The sequence below is a fragment of the Chaetodon trifascialis genome, chromosome 16 (assembly GCF_039877785.1).
Source record: "Chaetodon trifascialis isolate fChaTrf1 chromosome 16, fChaTrf1.hap1, whole genome shotgun sequence".
NCBI lineage: Eukaryota > Metazoa > Chordata > Actinopteri > Chaetodontiformes > Chaetodontidae > Chaetodon > Chaetodon trifascialis.
The window spans coordinates 21,824,675-21,845,832 of NC_092071.1; the positions used below are offsets into that span (position 1 = coordinate 21,824,675).

A 21,158-nucleotide genomic window follows, 5' to 3' on the forward strand; every position below is an offset into this window, starting at 1 on the left:
AAAAATGTAGAAGGTGGGTTTTAGACTTGCACATGCTCAAGTTTAAACTACAGTCATGACTACATTATGCCCAGCGCTAGTTTGTGTCATTGTTAACATATTGATAACCATATACAGTGGTTAACTTATTGTTAGCTTTTTGTTATTAACTTCAATGAATAATGTCAGCCTATCCTTTGTAGTACCCTGTGAACTGGATACAACTTGGGCCAACTGACTAGCTTCAACATGAATTCATGAATTCATGACAAGCAAGGCTGTAGTGGAGGGCAGCCAGGGGTGCTGGGCAATGGGACCTCCATGCCACTGGGTGAGGGGGCCTCCACAGTACAGGGCTTCCCAGATTGTGGCTCCAGAGCAGGATCAGGCAGGGAACTGGCTGGTTCCATGGTAGCCAACTGGTCAACTCGCTGGAGGCTAGCATTCTGGAGGTTGTCTGGCTCTAGAGCGAGGTCCAGCAGAATAGAGACCAGGGAGCTGGATGACAGGAGGTCTCACTTTCTTGTGGGGGTCGTCTTCAGGGGTCTCAAGTCTCACACATTGGGCGTGATACACACGCATTTCAACCCATTCACACGCTCACACGCCACACCTTGTATTTCTCACACAGAGAAATTACCAGGATAACGGCCACCAAGTTGCACCGCTATTTCTTGTAGTGGAACAGTTAGAGAAATTTGTCATGTGTTGATCGCCAAGGAAACAGCTCTTTGAAATTGAATTGGAACCGTCTCCTGCCTTGCCGCTTTTTTTTTCTCAACTTTTTTTCTGTTCAAGCTGCACGTGGTCAATTACATGATGTGTGGTGGCTTCTGTGCGTACGCACTGAGCAGCAGTTCAAAACTTGAGAGCCCTGCACCTTAATAGGTTCTCCAGAAAGGAGACTCCTGGGAATTAGGCAGGAAGCTAGTCAACTTAGGAAGAGGAACTGGTGGGAGGCTGGCAGGCTTGTTTTTTGCTGACTCAGAAATTGGAGCTGGTAGGAGGTTAGCAGGCCAGTGGCCAGCCAAGTCAGGAACGGGCAGGAGACTAGCAAGCTGGTGGCTAGCTAACTCAGGAGCTGGAGCTGGCAGAGGGTTAGCCACCCGGAGAGTGTCTGGCTGGCTGTTAGTGGTCTGGGAGGTTGGCTCAGGTTAGGAAGCATGCAGGCTCCCAAACACAAGCTTAACTGATGGGAGTGCTGGCTAGGAGCTAGCTTGCTGAAGGCTAGCATACAGTGATGCAGACTGGAGGCCAGTGGCCTGGATGCTGGCAGGCCAAAGTATAGACCAGACACTAGCGGGCTGGCTGCTAGCAAGCAGGAGTGGAGACTGGTTGCTATCAGGCTGGATGCTTGCTGGCGGAGGTGCACACTGGAAGCTAGTAAACTCGTTGGCAGGCTGTCAGGCTCCATTCTAAGCCCAGCATGAGAGCTACTGGAGAAATCCAGACTGACCAGCATTGTCTTTCTAAGATTATCAGTCCCAGATAACAGCTAAGCCATGCCAGGAGCTTCAAAAAACTGGGGCTTAGAGTAGATTGCTGCTTCGAAGAAGGTTATGGCCCTCATTTTATCCTTAATGTCCATTGTCCTGTTCAAACAAAAGGAGAATTTTCATGTCTGCTGGGTCCATTTCTGGTTAAGTCATTCTGTCACAGTACTGTAAGAGCAGAGCTGAACTGAAAACTGGACAAAAATGTAAACTAAACTAAGGGGATGAGGCACAGGTGGAGAGATTGGCAGAGAAGCACAGGTGAGGGGAATGAGTTGAATGAAACAGGAGACGAGGGATAGAGCTGATTGGCCAGGGAAAACACTGGGAACAAGACAGTGCTGGTGCAGGACAGGTGTGGAGGGAAAAGCAGGCTGGGGAGTCACACAGAAGGGAAAAAGTGCAAACAGACAACAAAAACCCAGAACAAAGTCAGGCCGGCCATAACAGCAATAATTTTCATTTTCTCACAATGCAGCACCACAGGTTGTTGTAGCCACTCATCTGTAGATTCTCAGGTATAATACCCAAACAGTGACACATCAAACAACTCATTTCTGAAAGACTTTATTTTTCTCCATAAATCCTCAACCTTGTCACAGTCATATAGCATGTATACCCTTGTTTCAACCTCCTAATGACACCACAAACTTAAATCTTTATCTTCTTAGTTTAAGCAGAGCCATTGTGTTAGGAGGCCACTGACTGAGGATCTTAGAAATGATTAATAGCATTTGGACTTCTTGAGCAGAGGTATGCCAACATGATATGGCCTCATTCCACTGTTGTTCTTCAATAACCCCTCAATGTCTTTCTCCCCAACCTAATTTAAGACCATCTGTTTAAGGTGTGTTGGCATGTAAGGTCATCCAAAATTGATGCACCACCCTTTTTATAAAAGACAAATTGTAGTAAGGTTTTAGTTTCAGTGATTGGGTTTGGACTAATGCTAAGCTTTTAGATATTCCTGAGGTAAAGGAATAAAATATTAAATAGCCAGTGTGTGTTTTCTTGTGCTTGGATCCATTCTCATTCTGTGTTCTCTGACAGGCGCCGGGGTCCCTCAATTCAAACCCATCGCCCTCAACTCAGGCTTTCGGATCGAGGTGCTGGTCAATGGCTCTCTGTTCATCAAGCATGTGCTGGAGGAAGACAGTGGGTTCTACCTGTGTCGAGTCAGCAATGATGTTGGAGCTGATGTCAGCAAGTCCATGTATCTCAATGTCAAAAGTAAGTCTCATGGGAAAACATCACCTAAAACCTGAGAATGTGAATTTAAAATTCGCCTTTAAGGTGCTATAGATAGTGGTGTCTGCATGTGGCTATGTCTGGATGTTATGTATGTAGTGTATTCTTTTATAGTCAGCGTTCCACAAATAATTAGTCACACTTTTGTCTAGTCAACTCTCCTTTTCCATCCTTTGGCTGTTCATGCTTAGTGCTGCTAGTAACATTAAAGAAAAAGTTAACACTAACGCACAGAGGTTAAGTGAGTTGAACTGGAGTCGGCTTTGTCTGTGACAGTCAGGCCACCAGCAAGATGCCGTCATGGTGCTTCCTCTGTGCTTTCTGCCTGAATGAATCCCACGAAAGCAACGGGCACAGCTACCACATCTTTTGGAGAAAGTGCAGCATTTATCCGCTGTGTGACCAAAGACTTAACTCCCCTCCATTAAGCCCTGAATTCTGCATGCAGGCAGGAGATGCCATGTGGAAAGGAGGGCTGAGGGATGGGAATGGGGCTTGGAGTTATCATGTCCATTTCCCAACCATGTCATCTTCTCTCTATTTTTTACTCACCAATATTATAGTGAACCATCATGCTTACACATACATGAAGCACAGCTGTGGATTTACATTTTACATATTTTATCCAATTAGAGATTGTGACCAGGACCAAAAACAGATGTTTTGATATTATTTAAGTGTGTCCTGTACAAACACAATCATTGCATACATGACACAGAATCAACTTTTTTTGATAGGATTACGTTGAAAGAGCACTTAATAAACCACAAGAGTCTAATGTATGATTTAATTCACCAAAGCTTCCCCAAGATAAAGATGCTGGAAGCTGGGATTTGACAGATGACATATGTCACAAGTAACGTGTATCTGAATTCCACAGAATCATTCAGTTCCATGAGTTGCTTGTGATTGTGGATTTGCGTGTGTTTACGTGTGTTTACGTGTGTGTGTGTGTGTGTGTGTGTGTGTGTGTGTGTGTGTGTGTGTGTGTGTGTGTGTGTGTGTGTGTATGTGATCTCCTGCCAGTCTGCTGTGGCTGTGTGCTCATTTTGATCAGTCATTGCTAGATGTGGCTTATGCCCCTGTGGCTCTTATCAAGCCAGACCAGAGTACTCCCTGCTGAGTGTCTCACTGTCTGCCAGCCACAGTCAAATAGGGTACCACTCCTTCATGACCCCTCCTGTCTGACTGTAGCCTATCATGCGCCCTCACAGACAAACATACTTACACAGAGACGCAGTGGCAGCAACTCTCAGCACAGTCCCTTATGTCATTCTAGTGTGATTTACAATTAAATATCTATGAATATATCCCTTTGAAGTGTTTTTGTAATACTCTGTTAACCCCACTGCAGGATGCTAGCAGTGAAAAGTTCTTGCTTCTAACTAAGAAAGAGGTTCTCACTCTTAAAGTTCTTCAGTCCTCAACTTAAAAGCAAGCTTCTTAATTGCTTTTCTTCTATGCACTTACATTAAATAATAATAAAAATATAATAATATAATAATAAAGTAGCATTGATTGAATCATATGTTCTCCTCGTTGTTTAGCTCTTTTTTATTTAGCAAAATCTGACGACAGTGACAACATCCTGTATAATCTGCAGGCCAATCAGAGTGCTGTCGGAGCACTGCATGGCACTACAGGCAATTGAGCACTTTGATTTGACAAAGAAAATACAAACCCCATTGACAGCTGCAACAAGTGGAGAGACTCTCTGTGGAAAAAATGTCTTTGTACCCTGCTCAGAATAATTGGCATAAATTATCCTGCAGAATAGACTGCAGCCATCAAAATCTGTAGACTACACCACAATCCTTGTGAGTCACATAACGTGTTTACTGTATGAGGACATGCAGCATTTGGCACAGTTTTCACAGTACAAAAAACTGTCCTCTTCTAGGTGTGGTGTGTCACTTTGTAAGACATCTCACAGAATTTAAGAACTATTTTTGTTTTTTAACCGCATCCTGAACAACATATGATCATGGAAACACAAACACACTGCAATTGTCTGTGTATGTGTGTGTCAGCAGTCTCTCAGGTGCATGCTCTGCTCCTCAAGTGTTAGGCTGTTGTTGTGATAGTTGTGCTGTCCTTATTTGTGTCTCTCGCTCTCTGTAGTAACCTGAATCTCCCTGGGCGCCAGGGGAGCCATACCTCATCCTATCTCTTGTGTGTGTGTGTGTGTGTGTGTGTGTGTGTGTGTGTGTGTGTGTGTGTGTGTGTGTGTCTAGCTCATTAACCCTTAAAGCCTCTCCATGTGCTTAATAGACACAGTGTTGCGCCTGTACGATCCGCTATAACTTCGGAGGCTGTAATGCTCAGTACTGTTGGACAATGTGATGTTCTGTACACTCTGTGCCATTTCTATGTTGTTTATCCAGGCCAGCCTACACCACTTGAGCAGTGGCAGCTACTTAAGAGGCTTAGGAGCCAATTATGGAGGCACACAAGCTGACACATGCTGAAGTACTCACGTGATGGATAGTATGATCTTCGCTGTGTATTATTGGCTGTCCAAGTGTGGCTTGATGTATCAGTAAACAAGCAGTGGAAAATCAATAGATTCAATCAGAAACTCTGAGATGTATAGTATAGACACATGCATAGTGAAGATGCTCTCAGGCCATATATGTGACACAGGTGAGCAAACAATCTCAGAGGTACACACAAAGACAAACATTTGCACACAAAGCACTGCACACATTAGTGCAAAGACATAATGTAAAGGCACAGATACAGTGCAGCACAGTGGAGCCATTACAAAAGAATAATGGGCCAGGCGGCTAATGCAGTGGTTTAGATAGATCCTGCTCTGCCAGGCTATTGTGGTGGACTCCCCGGGAAATGAATTGCAGCCATTGTGATGTCCTAGCTTGGCACTTTCATTGTTATGAGTGTCTGTGCATAGGCTAATGTCTCGTCGTAATACACCATGCATCATCCTGTATGAACACCGCCACAACAGCCAGTAGAAATTGCTTGCACTCACTGCACCAGGATTAAGTTGTGTATGTCTGCATATGTGACTGTGTGTAGATACACTTGTGTTTGTGTTTATTTTCCTTACACAAGTTTAGCAGTAGTAGTAGGTAATAGTTTTTGGTCTGTCATGACACTGGGTGCAGGTGGAAGCTGGAACAAATGATTTTCATGCAATGTCAAGTCAAGCATCCCTACCTCCAAAACAGATGCAATTCAGTCAATTCATTACCAATCCACAGCGGATGCTATCAGAGTCAGTCAACAGCCACTCAATGTTTATCAGGGCCAATTAAGACCAATCAAGCCTATTAGACATCATAATGTCGGCAGACACAGTGATGAGGGCAGAGCACTTAATGAGGCTTCACTGAAGAGAAGTGGTAAATGGTCTTGTGGTCACTGAGCAGTCTCTCAAGCACAACGTCCTTCAGAGAACCATAAGGAAGTCCCCTATTCCTCTGAACTCTATTTCTTTCATCTTATTTACTCATCTGCATCCAAGCCCCCTCCCTCCCACCCCTGCACAGAAGCCTGCCCAGTCTGCAGGCATACATTTGGCATCATGCTCCATGCCCAAGCCAATTGTGCAGCTAAGGGAATTATTTCAGTACATTGCAGGCGGTCAGTGAACCAGTCATCTTTGTGCTTTTGCCACAGAGCTCTTCCCTTCCCCCCATCCACGCCGTTGCTTCCCCAGCGCCCACTTACAGTGTGCCTCCAGGGCAGGGAGCTATACGCATCCTAGCTCATCTTCTCTTGTCTGGCCCTCGTGGCCCCATTGAGCCAGGGTGCCCTGTGGCTTACACTGGCCAGCCAGGCAGCCAGTGACACAATGTGGGGTGAAATGCAGACTAGCAGCCCAGTGCTCTCAGCATGGCTGATGATGCCAGCTCATCTGCAGAAAAGATAGCACACCAGAGGGTTTTTTTTTAAGTCGAAATTATCAGCACTGAAAAATTGTTTGAAAAATGATTTATTGGATAAACTCTGACAGCCCCAGAAATCCACTGGATCTCAGTAAAATATTTTACATTGTTAGCAACAGTTTTAGTAACAGTTTTCATAATTGGATGAAAAAGTGTAGTCAGACGACTATTACTGAACAGCTGATCAAACATAGTGGCACATCAACAAATCTATACTTCAACAGAAAACCCAAGAAAAAGAGCATCACGTTAAGTCACACAGTTTAAACGCAATGCAAACGTGAGCGACCACACAACCTCAGTTATAGACTAAATGATCTTTGTCAATCATTTTCTTTTTGCAAAATGTTTGTGTGACTTCAAAAATGGAGCTTGATGCTTTTTGTTAATGACAACCTGGCTCAAATGAAAATATCACATCTGACTGAACCTCTCAGATGGTCTCACAGCTTTATTTCTTTGATTGCAGACGTATAGCCCACCACTGAAGTAGCCATTCTGCTATAATCATCTTTTATTTTAATTCTCCTGATTCCTTCTTTTGGTTAATTTTGCTCACACTGACAGCGCCAGTTAGAGACACGAGAAAAATTGTCTATTTGTGTCTTTATTTTTGCCCTGCATTGCGACATTCAGGGCGTGATTGTGTAATCATCATCATACTCCTGTGAAAATCAATGGCAGGTCCATGTTCTATTCCTGGCTACTAGAAATGGCCCTTTTTCTAAGAGTGGAAACTAGACAGAGAGAGGAAGGAGGAGAGGGAGGAGGGAGGCAAGGTGGGGAGAGGAGCGAGAGGAGAGACTGTCCGATGCTGGTTGGCATGGTAACCTGGCCAGGTGAAAGGGAGCCTGGGAGAAGGGAGGGAGAGGGGGCTTTTGTCTCATGGGAGTAGCCTATCAGCAGCCAGCCTATCCCCCACAATCCCCTGCAGGCTTAAGCGTATCATCACTGCCCTCTGGGTTGTTCTGGAGGAACAGGGCTCTCCTCACCTCCACATAAAAGACACATTGTGCTGTGCAGTAAACATTCTGTACACTCCACACTCTGCCCGTTATTCTTTGCTTTTCTAAAAACTGTAATGCTGATGTGTCCTTTGTTTATGCATTGTGATGATTATCTATTCAGATACAGCACCAGATCTCTATGAATAATCTTAGGATGAAGAATAGACATGTTTGGGATTGCAGCATACTGGTATACACACTGTCAACATCCTCGCTTCTTCCTAACAAACACATCACATCTTACTGGTTTCTAAAGAGAGCAATGCATGGGTGTTTTTCCTGTGTCTAAGTGTGTGAGAAGGACAGTGGGCACTATTTAGTCATCTGTTTATGCTTCATTTGAACATGTCAGTATGTCTTATAAACCTAGATTTAGTCTTTTCCAGTCATTATGCATGCAGGAAATGATTAATAAAACAGTGAAATCCAGCGAGACACACAAACAAAGATTTCTATGGTAAGATAAACTAGATTATTCAAAGTGACTCACAGTGATTGATATTATTCTAGATAAGATTTGCAATCAAATCGGCTTTTTATGTCCAGCAGCTTGCCATGTGTTCAAGGCTGATTTAGATATCAGCGGAATTGATGCCTAATGAGACAGAGGACTCCCTTTTTCCTCCCTCACCTCCTCTCTTTCTCTGTCTTTTTTTCTTTTTCTCTCTTCACTCTTCCCCATAGCCCTGTTCCCATAATTGCACTGGATATTAAAGAAATACATCAACACAACAATTACAGGGCCACAAAGTATGCCTCAGGGCTGGCTCAGCTGGGCTGCTTGCACACACAAAGCCACACGTTTGTGCACACATGCATATACATAGACATGAGCTGATGCATGTGCAAACACGTAGACACAGATGCATAAAGTGCATGTGCCTCGTCTCTGAGCCCTCTTCATTGTTGCAAAGACATTCCCATTGCTGAGTATTTGTTTGCTTTTCGTCCCTGCCTTCTTTGACGTTAATGTCCAATCAAGATGTATTGTTGTAACATGAATTTAGCTTGATGTTCATAATGCATTACCTGCAGAGCTGCTGCATTGCTCACAGGATAAAATGGAAGTGACTAGTATGATCAGAGAACCACATAAAATAATATCCAAATCTGCAAAATGATTTTTTTTTCCCTAAAGGGAATTGTGGTGCTGTATACAATGTAAATTAAAACAAAATGGAATTAGTTGCAAATCCTTTTTGACATACATTCAATTGAATACAGTAGAAAAACAATATATTTAATGTTTGACTTCATCATCTTCATAGATTTTTGCTTACTCTGAATTTAATGCTGCAACACATTTCAAACTAGTTCGGACAGGAGCAACTAAAGACTGGGAAAGATGGGGAATGCACCAAAAACACCTGTTTGGATCATTCCACAGGTAAACAGGTTGATTGGTAACAGGTGATAGTATCATGATTGGCATCCTGGAAAGGCTCAGTCATTCACAAGCAAGGATGGAGCGAGGTGGTTGTAGAAAGGGCTCAGGAACACTTCATAAAACAGTTGCTGATAAACACAGTTTGTTTACAAATAATTGCAGTCTGTTTTGTTTTATACAGCGGCCCAACTTTTTTGGAATCAGAATCATCTATTGTCATCACAATAATTTATTATGTCCCTCAAGTGTGAAATTTTCTTTTCTTCTTTTTCCACACTTTCATTAGCTAACTTCAATCTAGAAACAAGGAAGAGCCCCTGCTTTGATTAGTCAGTCCAAAAGCCAAACCACACCAAACCTGTGATAGGTGATCGGTTCGGTCACATCGCCAGCTGATCATGCTCAGATTTGCCCTTTAGAAAAACACATAGTAAACATCAAAGATCACTATTGTGCTGTTTTCATTTTAAAAACATAATCATATTGCCAGTAATATTTTTTTATGATTGCATCAGTGAAATGTTTTAGAAATGGTAATTTTAAGCCACATCAAGCCCTTGTATCAGCGCATCAATAACAGCGTCTTTTGAGCTGTAAGATGTCAAAAAAAAAATTGGGAATGGTACAAATGTGCTGTAGCTTTAATGTACTCCCCTCCAGATCCTGGGTACTGAAATGTCTGTAATGTTTACAGTAGGGACATTCTCTACACACCTAATCTCTTCACTGTCCTTGCTTTCTGTCACCTAGCACAGTGTCCCACTCTGCCGGGAGTGTCAACAGCATCGCCCCGTGCCACCTCTGAGCCTCTTACATGGCAAAATGAAAGTAGCTGTGCACTAAAATGATAACGTTTAAATAAAGCCTGAGCAGTTATTTTTTCCCCTCACTTTACCAAATGCATCTCACAAAAAATTCATACTTGTCATGCAAAATAAATCAGCGTTCTTTTCCATAGCCGAGTCCCAAATGGCTTCAGAGTGAATAAGAGATGAGGCTTAAATGTTTGCAACCTCTTGCCTGACACTTCCCATCACATCACTGAGGTCACGCTTAGTGTGTTTCTGTGTGTGTGTGTGTGTGTGTGTGTGTGTGTGTGTGTGTGTGTGTGTGTGTGTGTGTGTGTGTGCGTGCGTGCGTGTGTGCACACATTTGTCCGTGTGTGCGAGCTTGTGTGCGTGCGTGGGTGTGAGTGTGTGTGAGCAACTGGGAGCAGAGGGTTGTTATACACTCTGCTGTGGGTGTAATGAGGCATGCATGTCGTTAGTGTGCGTTTAGTGTTGTGTCTTCAGAGTGTTGTTAGAGCATCACTGTACCATTAAGGACCCTCAGATACAAGATACATGCCAAGGCTGCTCGTTGCCTTCAACACTAAACAACACAAACATTAAAGGGAAGCTGCACATAATGTTTATACTTTGAGTGCCTAATGTAAGCAAGTTTTTCCACTTAAACATGTCAAAATGTTTGTTTTTTGTTTTAAAAATGGCAGTTAATGAGCCAATAATAATAAGCTAATCTGGCTTGCCCCTGTTAGCTACAGCAACCAAAGTAGAAAGACTGTGTGTGTGCTCTTGATGAAATTGTTTGACTTTCTCTGAGGAACATCTTTGGATTCAACTGTACAGAGGTAACTCTGAAATACTCAGCTGGCTGCTGGCTCTTCACTTTGATGCCAAGTAAACTCACCAACCTGCCTAGCGAGTTCGTTAGCAGGGTAGGTAGAGTTGCTAAGCTGAATAGAACAAAAGGTTAGTTACTGTCTTTGAATTGTGTTTATTTGCAGCGGCACCCTGCCGTTGATTGATTCTGAATCACTCCTGTACTGTTGCTGTTCTGATTAACAGGAGCGACCAGAGGCATTATTGGCTGAAAGCTGTGGGGGTGTGACTGATGATAACTCCACTGTCAGAGGAAAATACTAATTTTAAATAAAGCAGACTTTAGAAAAATGGGCACTTTGAAATGAAAAATCATATAAAGTAAACTAAACAGGAAGCCATAGAAAAACAGTAACATGAACACAAAGAAAACTGTAACGATGAAAACCAGAATGATTCATAATAATAATGAGTAGAGTTTTAATAATGTCTTAAATGATTTGTCAAGTTATTGGTTTATATATATGTTGTTGTTTTTGTTATGAAATCATCATCTATTTCATGATGTCTCATGTGTTTAGTTAATGTTGACCACTTTGGGGCTCCACAAATCGAAAGTTATTTGAACTACACAGTTATAACTCAAGTCACAATGTGGGTCATCTAGAAAGTAATATCGCCTTCTCTTGTTCTCCACCTTATTTTCACAACAGTTCCTGCCATGATCACATCCTACCCCAACACCACGCTGGCCACGCAGGGTGAAGAGAAGAAGATGAGCTGCACAGCCCACGGTGAGAAACCCATCATGGTACGCTGGGAGAAAGAGGAACGCATCATCAACCCCGAGACCAGCCGCTACGTGGTTTCTGTCAAGGAAGTGGGCGATGAAGTCATCTCCACCCTGCAGGTAAGAGGCTGAGCTACTTGGAAGAGTAAAATTTAAGTCAGGCCACCTATTGGATGTTTTCTGTATAAAACCACATCATACTTTAAGGTTCTATCTCTATGTATTCTGACAGTTTGAGACAGACAAATATCTTGTTGAACTATTCACCACTCATGTCTACACTAAGGTGTAGACTGTGTGGTGATGATGGGTCACAAGTAGACATCGCTTCATTTTAATTGGACACAAATCAGAAAGTTGCGGGAACTATAAAAGTATAAGATAAAAGTATAGATATCGCATATTTGCCAATGAAAATCCACCCGCATATTATGTTTTACATCATTCCTGTGCATCCGTTAGATCATGCCCACAGTGAGGGAGGACTCTGGCTTCTTCTCCTGCCATGCCATCAACTCCTTTGGTGAAGACAGAGGAATCATACAGCTCACAGTGCAAGGTATAACTGCACCCATTTCATCTGCTCAAAGGAATGAAAACAAATGCTGTAACTGTACTGTCCATCATTCACACAAGTTCAGTACTGTAACACTGAGATAAGAAAATGTTCCTCAACTTTGTGCCTTGTAGAGCCCCCAGACCCCCCAGAGGTGGAGATCAGAGAAGTGAAGGACAGGACCATTGCATTACGCTGGACTATGGGTTTTGATGGCAACAGCCCAATCACAGGCTTTGATATTGAGAGCAAGAACAAATCAGGTAAAAGAAAATGTAGTTATATTGAAATAAGATGGTGTGATCATATTCTAGCAAAAAAATATTTGTTTAGGATTGGTTAAAATTTGTAGAGAATGGTGTTTTGGTTGATGAATTATCCCTGCTTTCATTTTGTCTAAGCACTATAATGTAATATAGCCTGTCCTAATGCACTTAGCTAGATTTGACCTCTCCCCTGACATCAGCAACCCCAATAATCCTCGACCTCTCCCCTTTACAGCCTCCTGGGATACTGCTCAGAAGACCAAAGATGTCTCACCTCAGCTCAACCAAGCCACCATCATCGACCTGCACCCCTCCTCCACCTACAATATCCGCATGTTCGCCAAGAACCTGATCGGCAAGAGCGAGGCCAGCAACGAGCTCACCATCACCACTGATGAAGCAGGTGAGAATGTACTGAAGGAGGATGAGTTTTTCTTTCTCCACCCCCGCACAAACATGTTTACAGTCTGTTTTGTATTCTGTTCAAAACTGAACTCGCTTTTCACTCCTTTTTTCAAGTACACAAAGAGTAACAGTAACAAGATTAAATCAAATTTATTTCTGTGACCCAACAAATAGTGAGAGAAACAACAGGACTGCAGGTGGTGAGTGAAAGACAAGAGGCAAAAGGATAAAGGGCCGACTGAGTCAATTCATTAACAGCCTGGTGACATCAGCACCATTGGCTCTGTTGCATTATTGAACACACGCTGACCTCGCACTAAAAGCAGAACTCTTCAATTAGCAGCCACAGTAGTAAATGTCACACTATGGTCAATAGACTGAGGCTGAACCCCTTCTGCAAATTAGCCCCCCATCCCTTCAGCTCCCATCTCTGCCACCCCCCACAGAGCACTTCTCCTCACCCTCAGCATCCACCTATAAAAACTACAATCACATTTGTTAAAGTAGCCAGATCCAGACTCAGACTCACGTTTTGACATTTGTTTAGTGTTGTCTGCAGCAGCCTTCTTAACATGTTTGACACGGTTGTTGAAAGTGTATGATTTTCTAATATGTAAATGTTGGTGATGTGATCTCAGCTCCTGATGGACCACCTCAGGACGTGCAGCTGGAAGCCCTCTCCTCTCAGAGCATTCGAGTCACTTGGCGGGTAAGTTAATCCGACCCTATGTGCATAAAGTGAGTATGGAGATGTGTGCAGATAGGTACAATCAGAGATGACAGAGGCTTAAAGATTGCTTTTTCATGCTGTTTCAAATTCAGTAGTTTTCAATGAGTATTCAACATTTAACCTGCTACTGCACCAGTTGAGCTGCTCAGCAGAAAGCAGCAGAGGCTTGAAGCTGTCCTGGTCAGCTCCCAGGTGTGACTTTGCTTTACTGTATGAATGTAAAGCAGGATATTGCAGGAAAACAGCATGTGTGCTCAGCTGACTTTTCCTGCATGTGTGCGTCTACAGTATTTGTGGCCATTATCAGTCTTTATTTTCATATGTGGTGGTTTAAGTGAGGTAACGAGCTATTGTTTCCATCATCTGCACAGACATTTTGGCCTTATTTAAACCTTGGATCTCATCTTCCTGAGTTAATCAAATTGTGAGATGTACTAATTTCACACGTGGCACTGGAATGCATCTAAATATATGCCTCACATGATGACTATCAATGACAGATTACCTCCCCTCTCATTCTGTTTTAACATGGTAAACTGTGGTTGCTGCTGCTCTTCTCTTAGCCATGCAATTTAAGAAGAGGATTGTGTTGGCTGCTGTATCTGGTGCCTGATTTTGGGTGCCAACTGTGGTAATTTCAGTGAATTATTATGATGTCATTCACATACTGTACTACAAAAGTTTACACGCCCCTCCTTCAGCACAGTCAGGGATGCAAATGCTTTAATTTGTCTTGTAAATTGCAGAACTTTTGCACTTAGGTAGCAGGGACTACTCTTAAGCACAGGGATGTTCATCGCCATTATCTCAAATAACCCATCATTCCTTTCCCAGGCGCCCAAGAAGCACCTCCAGAATGGAGCCATCAGGGGCTACCAGGTAGGCTACAGGGAGTACAGCTCTGGTGGAAACTACCAGTTCAGTGTGATCAGCGTGGAAACCACGGGAGACAATGCAGAAAACCTGGTGCTGGACAACCTGAAGAAGTTCACTCAGTATGGGGTTGTGGTCCAAGCCAGCAACAGTGCTGGAACAGGGCCCTCTTCCACAGAGGTGGCTGCTACCACGCTGGAGGATGGTAAGACAGCAGGGAGATGAACTTGGAACATGATATCAAATTCAAGTTGTGATGATGTCAGAATATTAGAAAAAAATCTGAAGAAGAAAACATTAGTAAAGAAAGTCTGATACAACATAATGTAAAAGACATTTGCTAAAAGTGAAGTAGTGAGTAAGGATGCTACCAACACAGGATCCTACAAAGATAATGGATTTGATATATTTTAATATATTTGGAATCATTTCACTCCTGTATCCGAACAAAAATAATGCCAACACAACACATGCTGCTCTCAAAGAGGCACGCAGCACGATGTGAGAGATTTGTGAGGATATATCACAGCCTAGTGGGGATCAGAGGGTGCTGCTGCATGCTGTCACTTTCTGCTGAGAGTTCACTTTATTCACAGTCTGTCTCCTGGCTCTTCCCCCTCAGTGCCAAGTCGTCCTCCAGAGAACGTCCAGGCCACTGCCACGTCTCCAGAGGTCATCTCTCTGTCCTGGCTGACCCCTCCCAAAGATGCTCTAAATGGCAATCTGCTGGGTTTTAGAGTCATCTACTGGGCCAACCTGCCTGATGGAGGTATTCATTTATATCTGTGCGGAGCATAAAGACATGCAGGACAGTTCACATTAGCATTAACATGAGCCTTTTACATAAGTGGATATGAATGGCTCTGTCCCCAGGAATCTGCACTTTCATCCATACAGTGTATTATTAGCTCCCAATAAATTGAATTTAACAGAGCAACGTTGTGATCTAACAGAGATTTAGATGAGGCATTGTCAAAGAAACATCACAAAACAGAACAACAACAGCAACAAACTAGCAAACAATGTTCAGATCTCAGGTGGTTGTGATCTGCTTCATTAAAGCTTCCCTGTGGAGTTTTTGACCTCTAGCAGCCAGGTGCAGCTGTTTTTCTATGAGTGAGTCCCTGTTTTGTTTATCTTGTGAATGTTTACCGGACGCACATGCACATGCCGAAGACACAGTCATGGTACACAATCCTACCAAAGGTTTCCCACATTTCCGAAGATATTTGTTGGTAACACGCCACAATATGCTGCAATGCACCAGTAAAGACAGAGATGAAGAGGACTGGTAGCAAGTAAAAATGGATGTTGTATTCAGATACTTAAAAAAAATCATCTTTTTTTGCGAGGAAGGAAATGAGACACATTTGTTTGACGTCAAGGACACACACACTGTGTTTTTGTGAGTAACGCTGATCTTTTGTTGCCTGAAAACACCGCAGGGCCCTATTAAGAGTCCACTCTCTGAGTCAGTCAGAGCAGAGCTGGATAGAGATAGATAAAATAAAAAAAAACCTTAATCATGAAAATGGGTAAATGACTGTGGTTTTCTAACCAGCAACTCCATCATAAGAATAATAAATGTAGAAAACCACTGCAGATTCCCACACAGACCATGCACCTTACCTTGGTGTATCAGTTGGGTTAAACTGAAACATAAATACTTTGATTGTCTCACATCATATTAGGTTCTGTTTTGCATACTGGCTGATGTCAGTAAGTGTGAGTCAGTATGTATTTATCCCGTAATCTCTGCTGAACGTAAAAGGTTGTGAGCTAAACACTGGACAATGCTGTGTCTATATAAAATAATAAAGATTGTTATTGATGCTAACGAGTAACATATAGCTTATACTTACCCAGGTCTGCTCTGGGTGTCTGAGTAACCCCCACTGCTGGCTGAAAGTCTGCGTGGTCCTGTGGAAGTCAGACAGAATGCCATGCCATAGTTACATGCCGGATTTGTGTCAGGGATTGGTTGTGACAGCATGATTACCTTTGACCCCTGCACTGTCACATCATGTTGGCATGCCTATAGAACATGAAGGCTCAGGACTTGACAGCCAGGATTAGTTTGCATGGTAACAGTCTGTAGCTCCATGGACGAATGCTCAAAGTTAAATTTAAATATTATTTGTAAATGGTTTGGCTTATGTTGCATGTAAATATAATATAATTAATGGTAGTACTCAGTCTCAGTCAGGAGCAGTTGATCATTGTGAGAGAATGTGGTGTCAGTGACCAGCAGAGGGAGACACAAGCCCTCTGTAACAGTGACAGTAAAGGTTCAGGGTTATACTAAGGTTGCACTTTTGACAATTGCAGGATGCTGTGTGTGAATGGGCTACTGCACATAGGAATACATGTTGATATACAATGATGTGCAAAGCTTTTAAAGTTACAGAAATCATCAAATATCACTGAGTGGATCAGTTATGATTTTTTTGTGAAAGTCCAGACATGAGAACAATACAGTTTCAATTAGATGGAAATAAAACAAATGACAACTGCAGAATCAACAAAGTCTCGTGTTGTAGGCTGTGATGGCCCACAAACATGGCACACAGTGTGAAGGTAACAGAAGAATTTCACAGCTATAAACTGTGTTTTGTACTGGGATGAGCCAACAACCAGAACTGAAACCACTGCAGAGCAGCTTCACCGAGTTCAACCCAATGAGAAACCAGTGACAAGTTTGTTTGCACTGAACACAGAATATCAATAGCTCAATTGTCAATACACAGATCCACTCAAATTAGAAATACTTTCAATGTTGTACAACCCCAATTCCAAAAGTTGTTGGGATGCTGTCTGAAACAGAAGGTGATAATTCATTTTTGACATATACTCAATTGAAAACAGTCCAAAGACAATATATTTGGATGGAGGATGGCGCGAGGTACACCACTTGTGAACACATGATTGGATAAAGGATATTACTACATGGACTGAGGAACACTTTGTAAAACTGTTGTTGGTAAATACAGTGTGTTTGCAAATGAATTTATTTATGTTTTACACAGCATCCCAACTTTTTTGGAATCAGGGTCATATCTGGACAGCCCAACTGGATATATACATGCACACATGACACACATACGCACACGGTGATGACACACATTCATGCATAAAAAGCGTTTTCTGTACGTAAAACGTCTGCAGTGCGATGGGTATCCCAGGCATTTTAATTACTCGTTAAAAATCGAAGAAGAGATGCAGCTGGTCTCATAGATCTCTTGGGAGATGTGAAAAGAAGTGAAAAAAACAGGATGATGAAAACAGTTGTTACAAAGAGAAATGGACAGAGAGCTGGGACACAGAAATACATCAATAATTCAAACCCTAACAGCTGAGGGCAGCAGGCTGCCAGTCAAGACCTGCTGCCACTGCAGCAGACCTTGAACGCAGAGCTGTTTAAACTTTGTGACTGAATATGACATTATATCCAAGGCTGTGCTATGACACCCTTGGGCCTGACATCGACTTTTATGTATGTGATCTGCTGTATAATATATTAGTCACATGCTTGGACCAGTGGCAGCTTGTCATATCACTGGGTTATTTATGGTGAGAGACCTGACGTGTCCTCACTAAATTCGACTTTATTCCCCCTCCCTCCTCTCTCCTTTCTTGTCCTGTCCTCTGACCATCAGAGCTCGGAGAGATCAGGAATGTGACGACCTCTAAGCCCTCTCTGGAGCTGGATGGGCTGGAGAAGTATACCAACTACAGCATCCAGGTGTTGGCCTTCACCAGAGCAGGAGACGGTGTCCGCAGTGAACAGATTTACACCCGCACCAAGGAAGACGGTAGGAAGTTTAAGTCACCTCACCCAATAAAAGGCAGCTGTCACAATGCGCTTGTCAAGGCGAGCTTGTGTCTTTTTATGAATATGCTCATACTTGTGCTGAAGTGTAAGTTTGATTCACTGCTGTAGGGCATCAAGGAATTACAATATTTCATATTTACAGTAAATGGTGAAGTGTCAGTTTTGCTAAATTGAGAATATTTTGTAGCAGTGAATGAACCCCTGCAGTAAAAATGAGGTAATGAGAAGGCGGCAGGGTCTTAAATATGCTCATTAAGTGGTGAGCTGTAACTCTTGTACGTAGCAGGAAATCCTGAAGAATGTGACATTTGGCCGTCTGTTATCTTGTTTTATATTCAGTGTAAAAAGCACCATAAAAATCTGGTGAGTAATAATATTAGCTTAATGTGGGAAATATATCAACTAGATCATCTTTTTCTTTTAGTTCCTGGTCCTCCAGCAGGTGTGAAAGCAGCAGCAGCATCAAACTCTGTGGTGTTTGTGTCCTGGCTTCCTCCTCTCAAAGTGAATGGCATCATCAGGAAATACACTGTTTTCTGCTCCAACCCGCACCCCACGGTAACACTTCTAATAAATCTGAAATTACACATGTGGTATTTTGACATGATCAAGTTCCAGTGTTTAAGATTTTGAACTGGATGAAATTAAAGTGAACTGACCATTTAGGTCATTGAGTTATTTAACTTAACGAACATAACTTATAGGAAAAACTGCTGTTATTCTGTCTTCTTCTTACTGTCACCAAATCCCATCACCAATACTTTAGTCTGTCTCTCAATACTTTCTGACCTCTCTAATGGCACTCAGCTCAGAGGCTATTCCTTCCTGAAGCATTTTCCTAAAAGAGCTGGACATGGTTGTTAAAAAGCAACTCTGCAAGACGATATAAGATCAGGTGTTGATACACACACAGTACTTACTGATAAGGTCAGTTCATTCATGTTGGTTTTTGTATATTTATGGGATTTCTTGACACTAGGGAAAATATAGACTATCACCAGCGTTTAATGTTGATTGAAAACATGACATTATATGAGTTTGATCTACAGCAGCAAGTTATGACAGTCCTTAATGTCTTCCCTCGCCCAGGTGAGCAGCGAGTTTGAGGCGGCCCCAGATGTGTTCTTCTACCGCATTCCCAACCTGAGCAGGAACCGTCAGTACAGTATCTGGGTGGTGGCCGTCACCGCTGCAGGCCGAGGAAACGCCAGTGAAATCATCACTGTCAAGCCCATGGCTGAGGGTAGGTGGAGCTGATCATTAGTACAGTTTGACAGTGCTGAATAAAGATCAAATTCTTACGCTGTTTCACATTTAATCTATAGACAGATTGCCTGATTTACTGGGAAATAAAAAGTAGAGAAGTAAGCTTCACCCTCTTAAAGCTGTAGGTAAGATGGAGAAGAGAGCAGACTGCCTGAAAATTTGAACCAACACAGTTCCACGTCACTCCCCCTCCCTCTCCACTGCACTCATGCCCTGCCTCCAAGCCCCTCCTCCCTGCGGCGTCTGTGCGGCTGCCGTGACAACCAGTAACGTTAGCCTTAGCATCGGAAACAACCTAATTCTGCCCAGCCGCTACATCACTGTCACTAACATACCATACGTATGCGCTGCAGAGTGTTACTGTAACAATCACCATATTAGCTTTCTGGTTATTTGTTGTTTTAGCCGTACATGCTGTTGTTGGCAGCGGCGGTATGGACAGTTTCTTCTTTGTGGGTGGCTGTTGCTCCACCATAGCTTTCACTAGCCTTCTGACGCCGCTCACAGAGCTGTTTGACTGAGCCGCAGCCAGCAGCATGAGCGGAGGGAGGGGGCGGTTCGCAGCATGTATGAGAAGTGATTGACAGATGTCAGACACTCCCTCAGACACTTCTCTGGCTCTGATTGGTTGTTTTGTATCGGGTGCGGTGGATTCTTGCAAATCACAGTAGGAGCAGTAGGTGGGACCAATGGAGCTGTTTTTTTTCACAGATTACATGTTTCATGTACTGCCGTCTGGGCATAGGGACAGTTTTAGTAAATACAACGATAAATTTCTTTTATACGTTACCTACTGCAGCTTTAAACCCAACTCACTTCACCCAGCTGGATGCAGAAAAAGTACATCATTCCTAGTATTTCCTTATAAGAGGACAGTTCGTGGATCATCAGTTGAATGTAAATAAGCCTTTGTTTGGCCCTGCCAACATGCTACACGCTTGGTGAGAGCCGATAAGCTGATGGTATATGCTGATAGACCCCATGGTGTCTGGATTCAGGACCCACAACTCCTGTTAGGATGTTCACATCCTGTCTGATGTCCAGGTGATGGATGTCCTCCCTTCCCTTCTCCACTGCTCAGATGGAGAGAGAAACACCATCAGACTGTGGCCCCTCACCCTGTAGCCCTGACTCAGTGAGCTGAGGGTCAGGGAATAAACAAGAGGATAACAAACGTGTCAGACTTTTCTGAAATGATTTAGAAAACAACAACACATCTGATTGTTACTGCTTCTCCTCCGTGGGCTGATGAAGCATGTGTATATTTTTGCAGCTCCAGCTCGGATCCTGACCTTCAACAGAACAGTAACGACTCCCTGGATGAGGGACATTGTGCTGCCTTGTAAAGCAGTGGGTGATCCCTCGCCAACCATCAAGTGGCTGAAGGAGATGTGAGTACAGTACAAATACAAACATACAGTGTGTGCTGTAATAAATAATGTATTTGCATATATTCTCCTACAGTAGCTGACTTCGTCTCTTCAAAGTTACTGAAAACATAATGCTAATTCTTAACTCATCTAATTTTCAGCAATGGAACCCCAGCACCTGTTGTGATTGACAGCCGGCGCAGCGTCCACAGCAATGGCAGCCTTGTCATTCGCACTGTGAAAGCAGAGGATTCTGGGAACTACACTTGTGTGGCCAGTAACAGCTTTGGGTCAGACAAGATCGTCCTCAACCTGCAGGTTCAAGGTAAGAAATACAACAAGTGGAAAAAACAGCATCATCATGTTAGCAGCCCTTAACAACTAGTGCTACTCACAGGTGCTGCACCTGTGCATTGGTTTCATGCATTTACACACCTGGTGACA

The 21,158-nt window shown here is 43.0% G+C and overlaps 1 protein-coding gene across 4 annotated transcripts in view; it reads left to right on the forward strand.

The window, feature by feature from the left end:
- dscama (Down syndrome cell adhesion molecule a) overlaps positions 1–21,158 on the forward strand; it is a 100,544-nt gene that overhangs the window by 70,983 nt on the left and 8,403 nt on the right. For all 4 annotated transcript variants that reach the window (XM_070982956.1, XM_070982958.1, XM_070982957.1 and 1 more), the window contains exons 11-23: positions 2,523–2,702; positions 11,340–11,536; positions 11,879–11,975; positions 12,107–12,235; positions 12,474–12,641; positions 13,282–13,352; positions 14,208–14,451; positions 14,869–15,015; positions 17,903–18,058; positions 18,503–18,636; positions 19,168–19,321; positions 20,618–20,735; positions 20,876–21,039. In XM_070982956.1, coding sequence (XP_070839057.1) covers positions 2,523–2,702; positions 11,340–11,536; positions 11,879–11,975; positions 12,107–12,235; positions 12,474–12,641; positions 13,282–13,352; positions 14,208–14,451; positions 14,869–15,015; positions 17,903–18,058; positions 18,503–18,636; positions 19,168–19,321; positions 20,618–20,735; positions 20,876–21,039 — 1,959 coding nt within the window. The remainder of the gene's footprint in view (positions 1–2,522; positions 2,703–11,339; positions 11,537–11,878; positions 11,976–12,106; positions 12,236–12,473; positions 12,642–13,281; positions 13,353–14,207; positions 14,452–14,868; positions 15,016–17,902; positions 18,059–18,502; positions 18,637–19,167; positions 19,322–20,617; positions 20,736–20,875; positions 21,040–21,158) is intronic.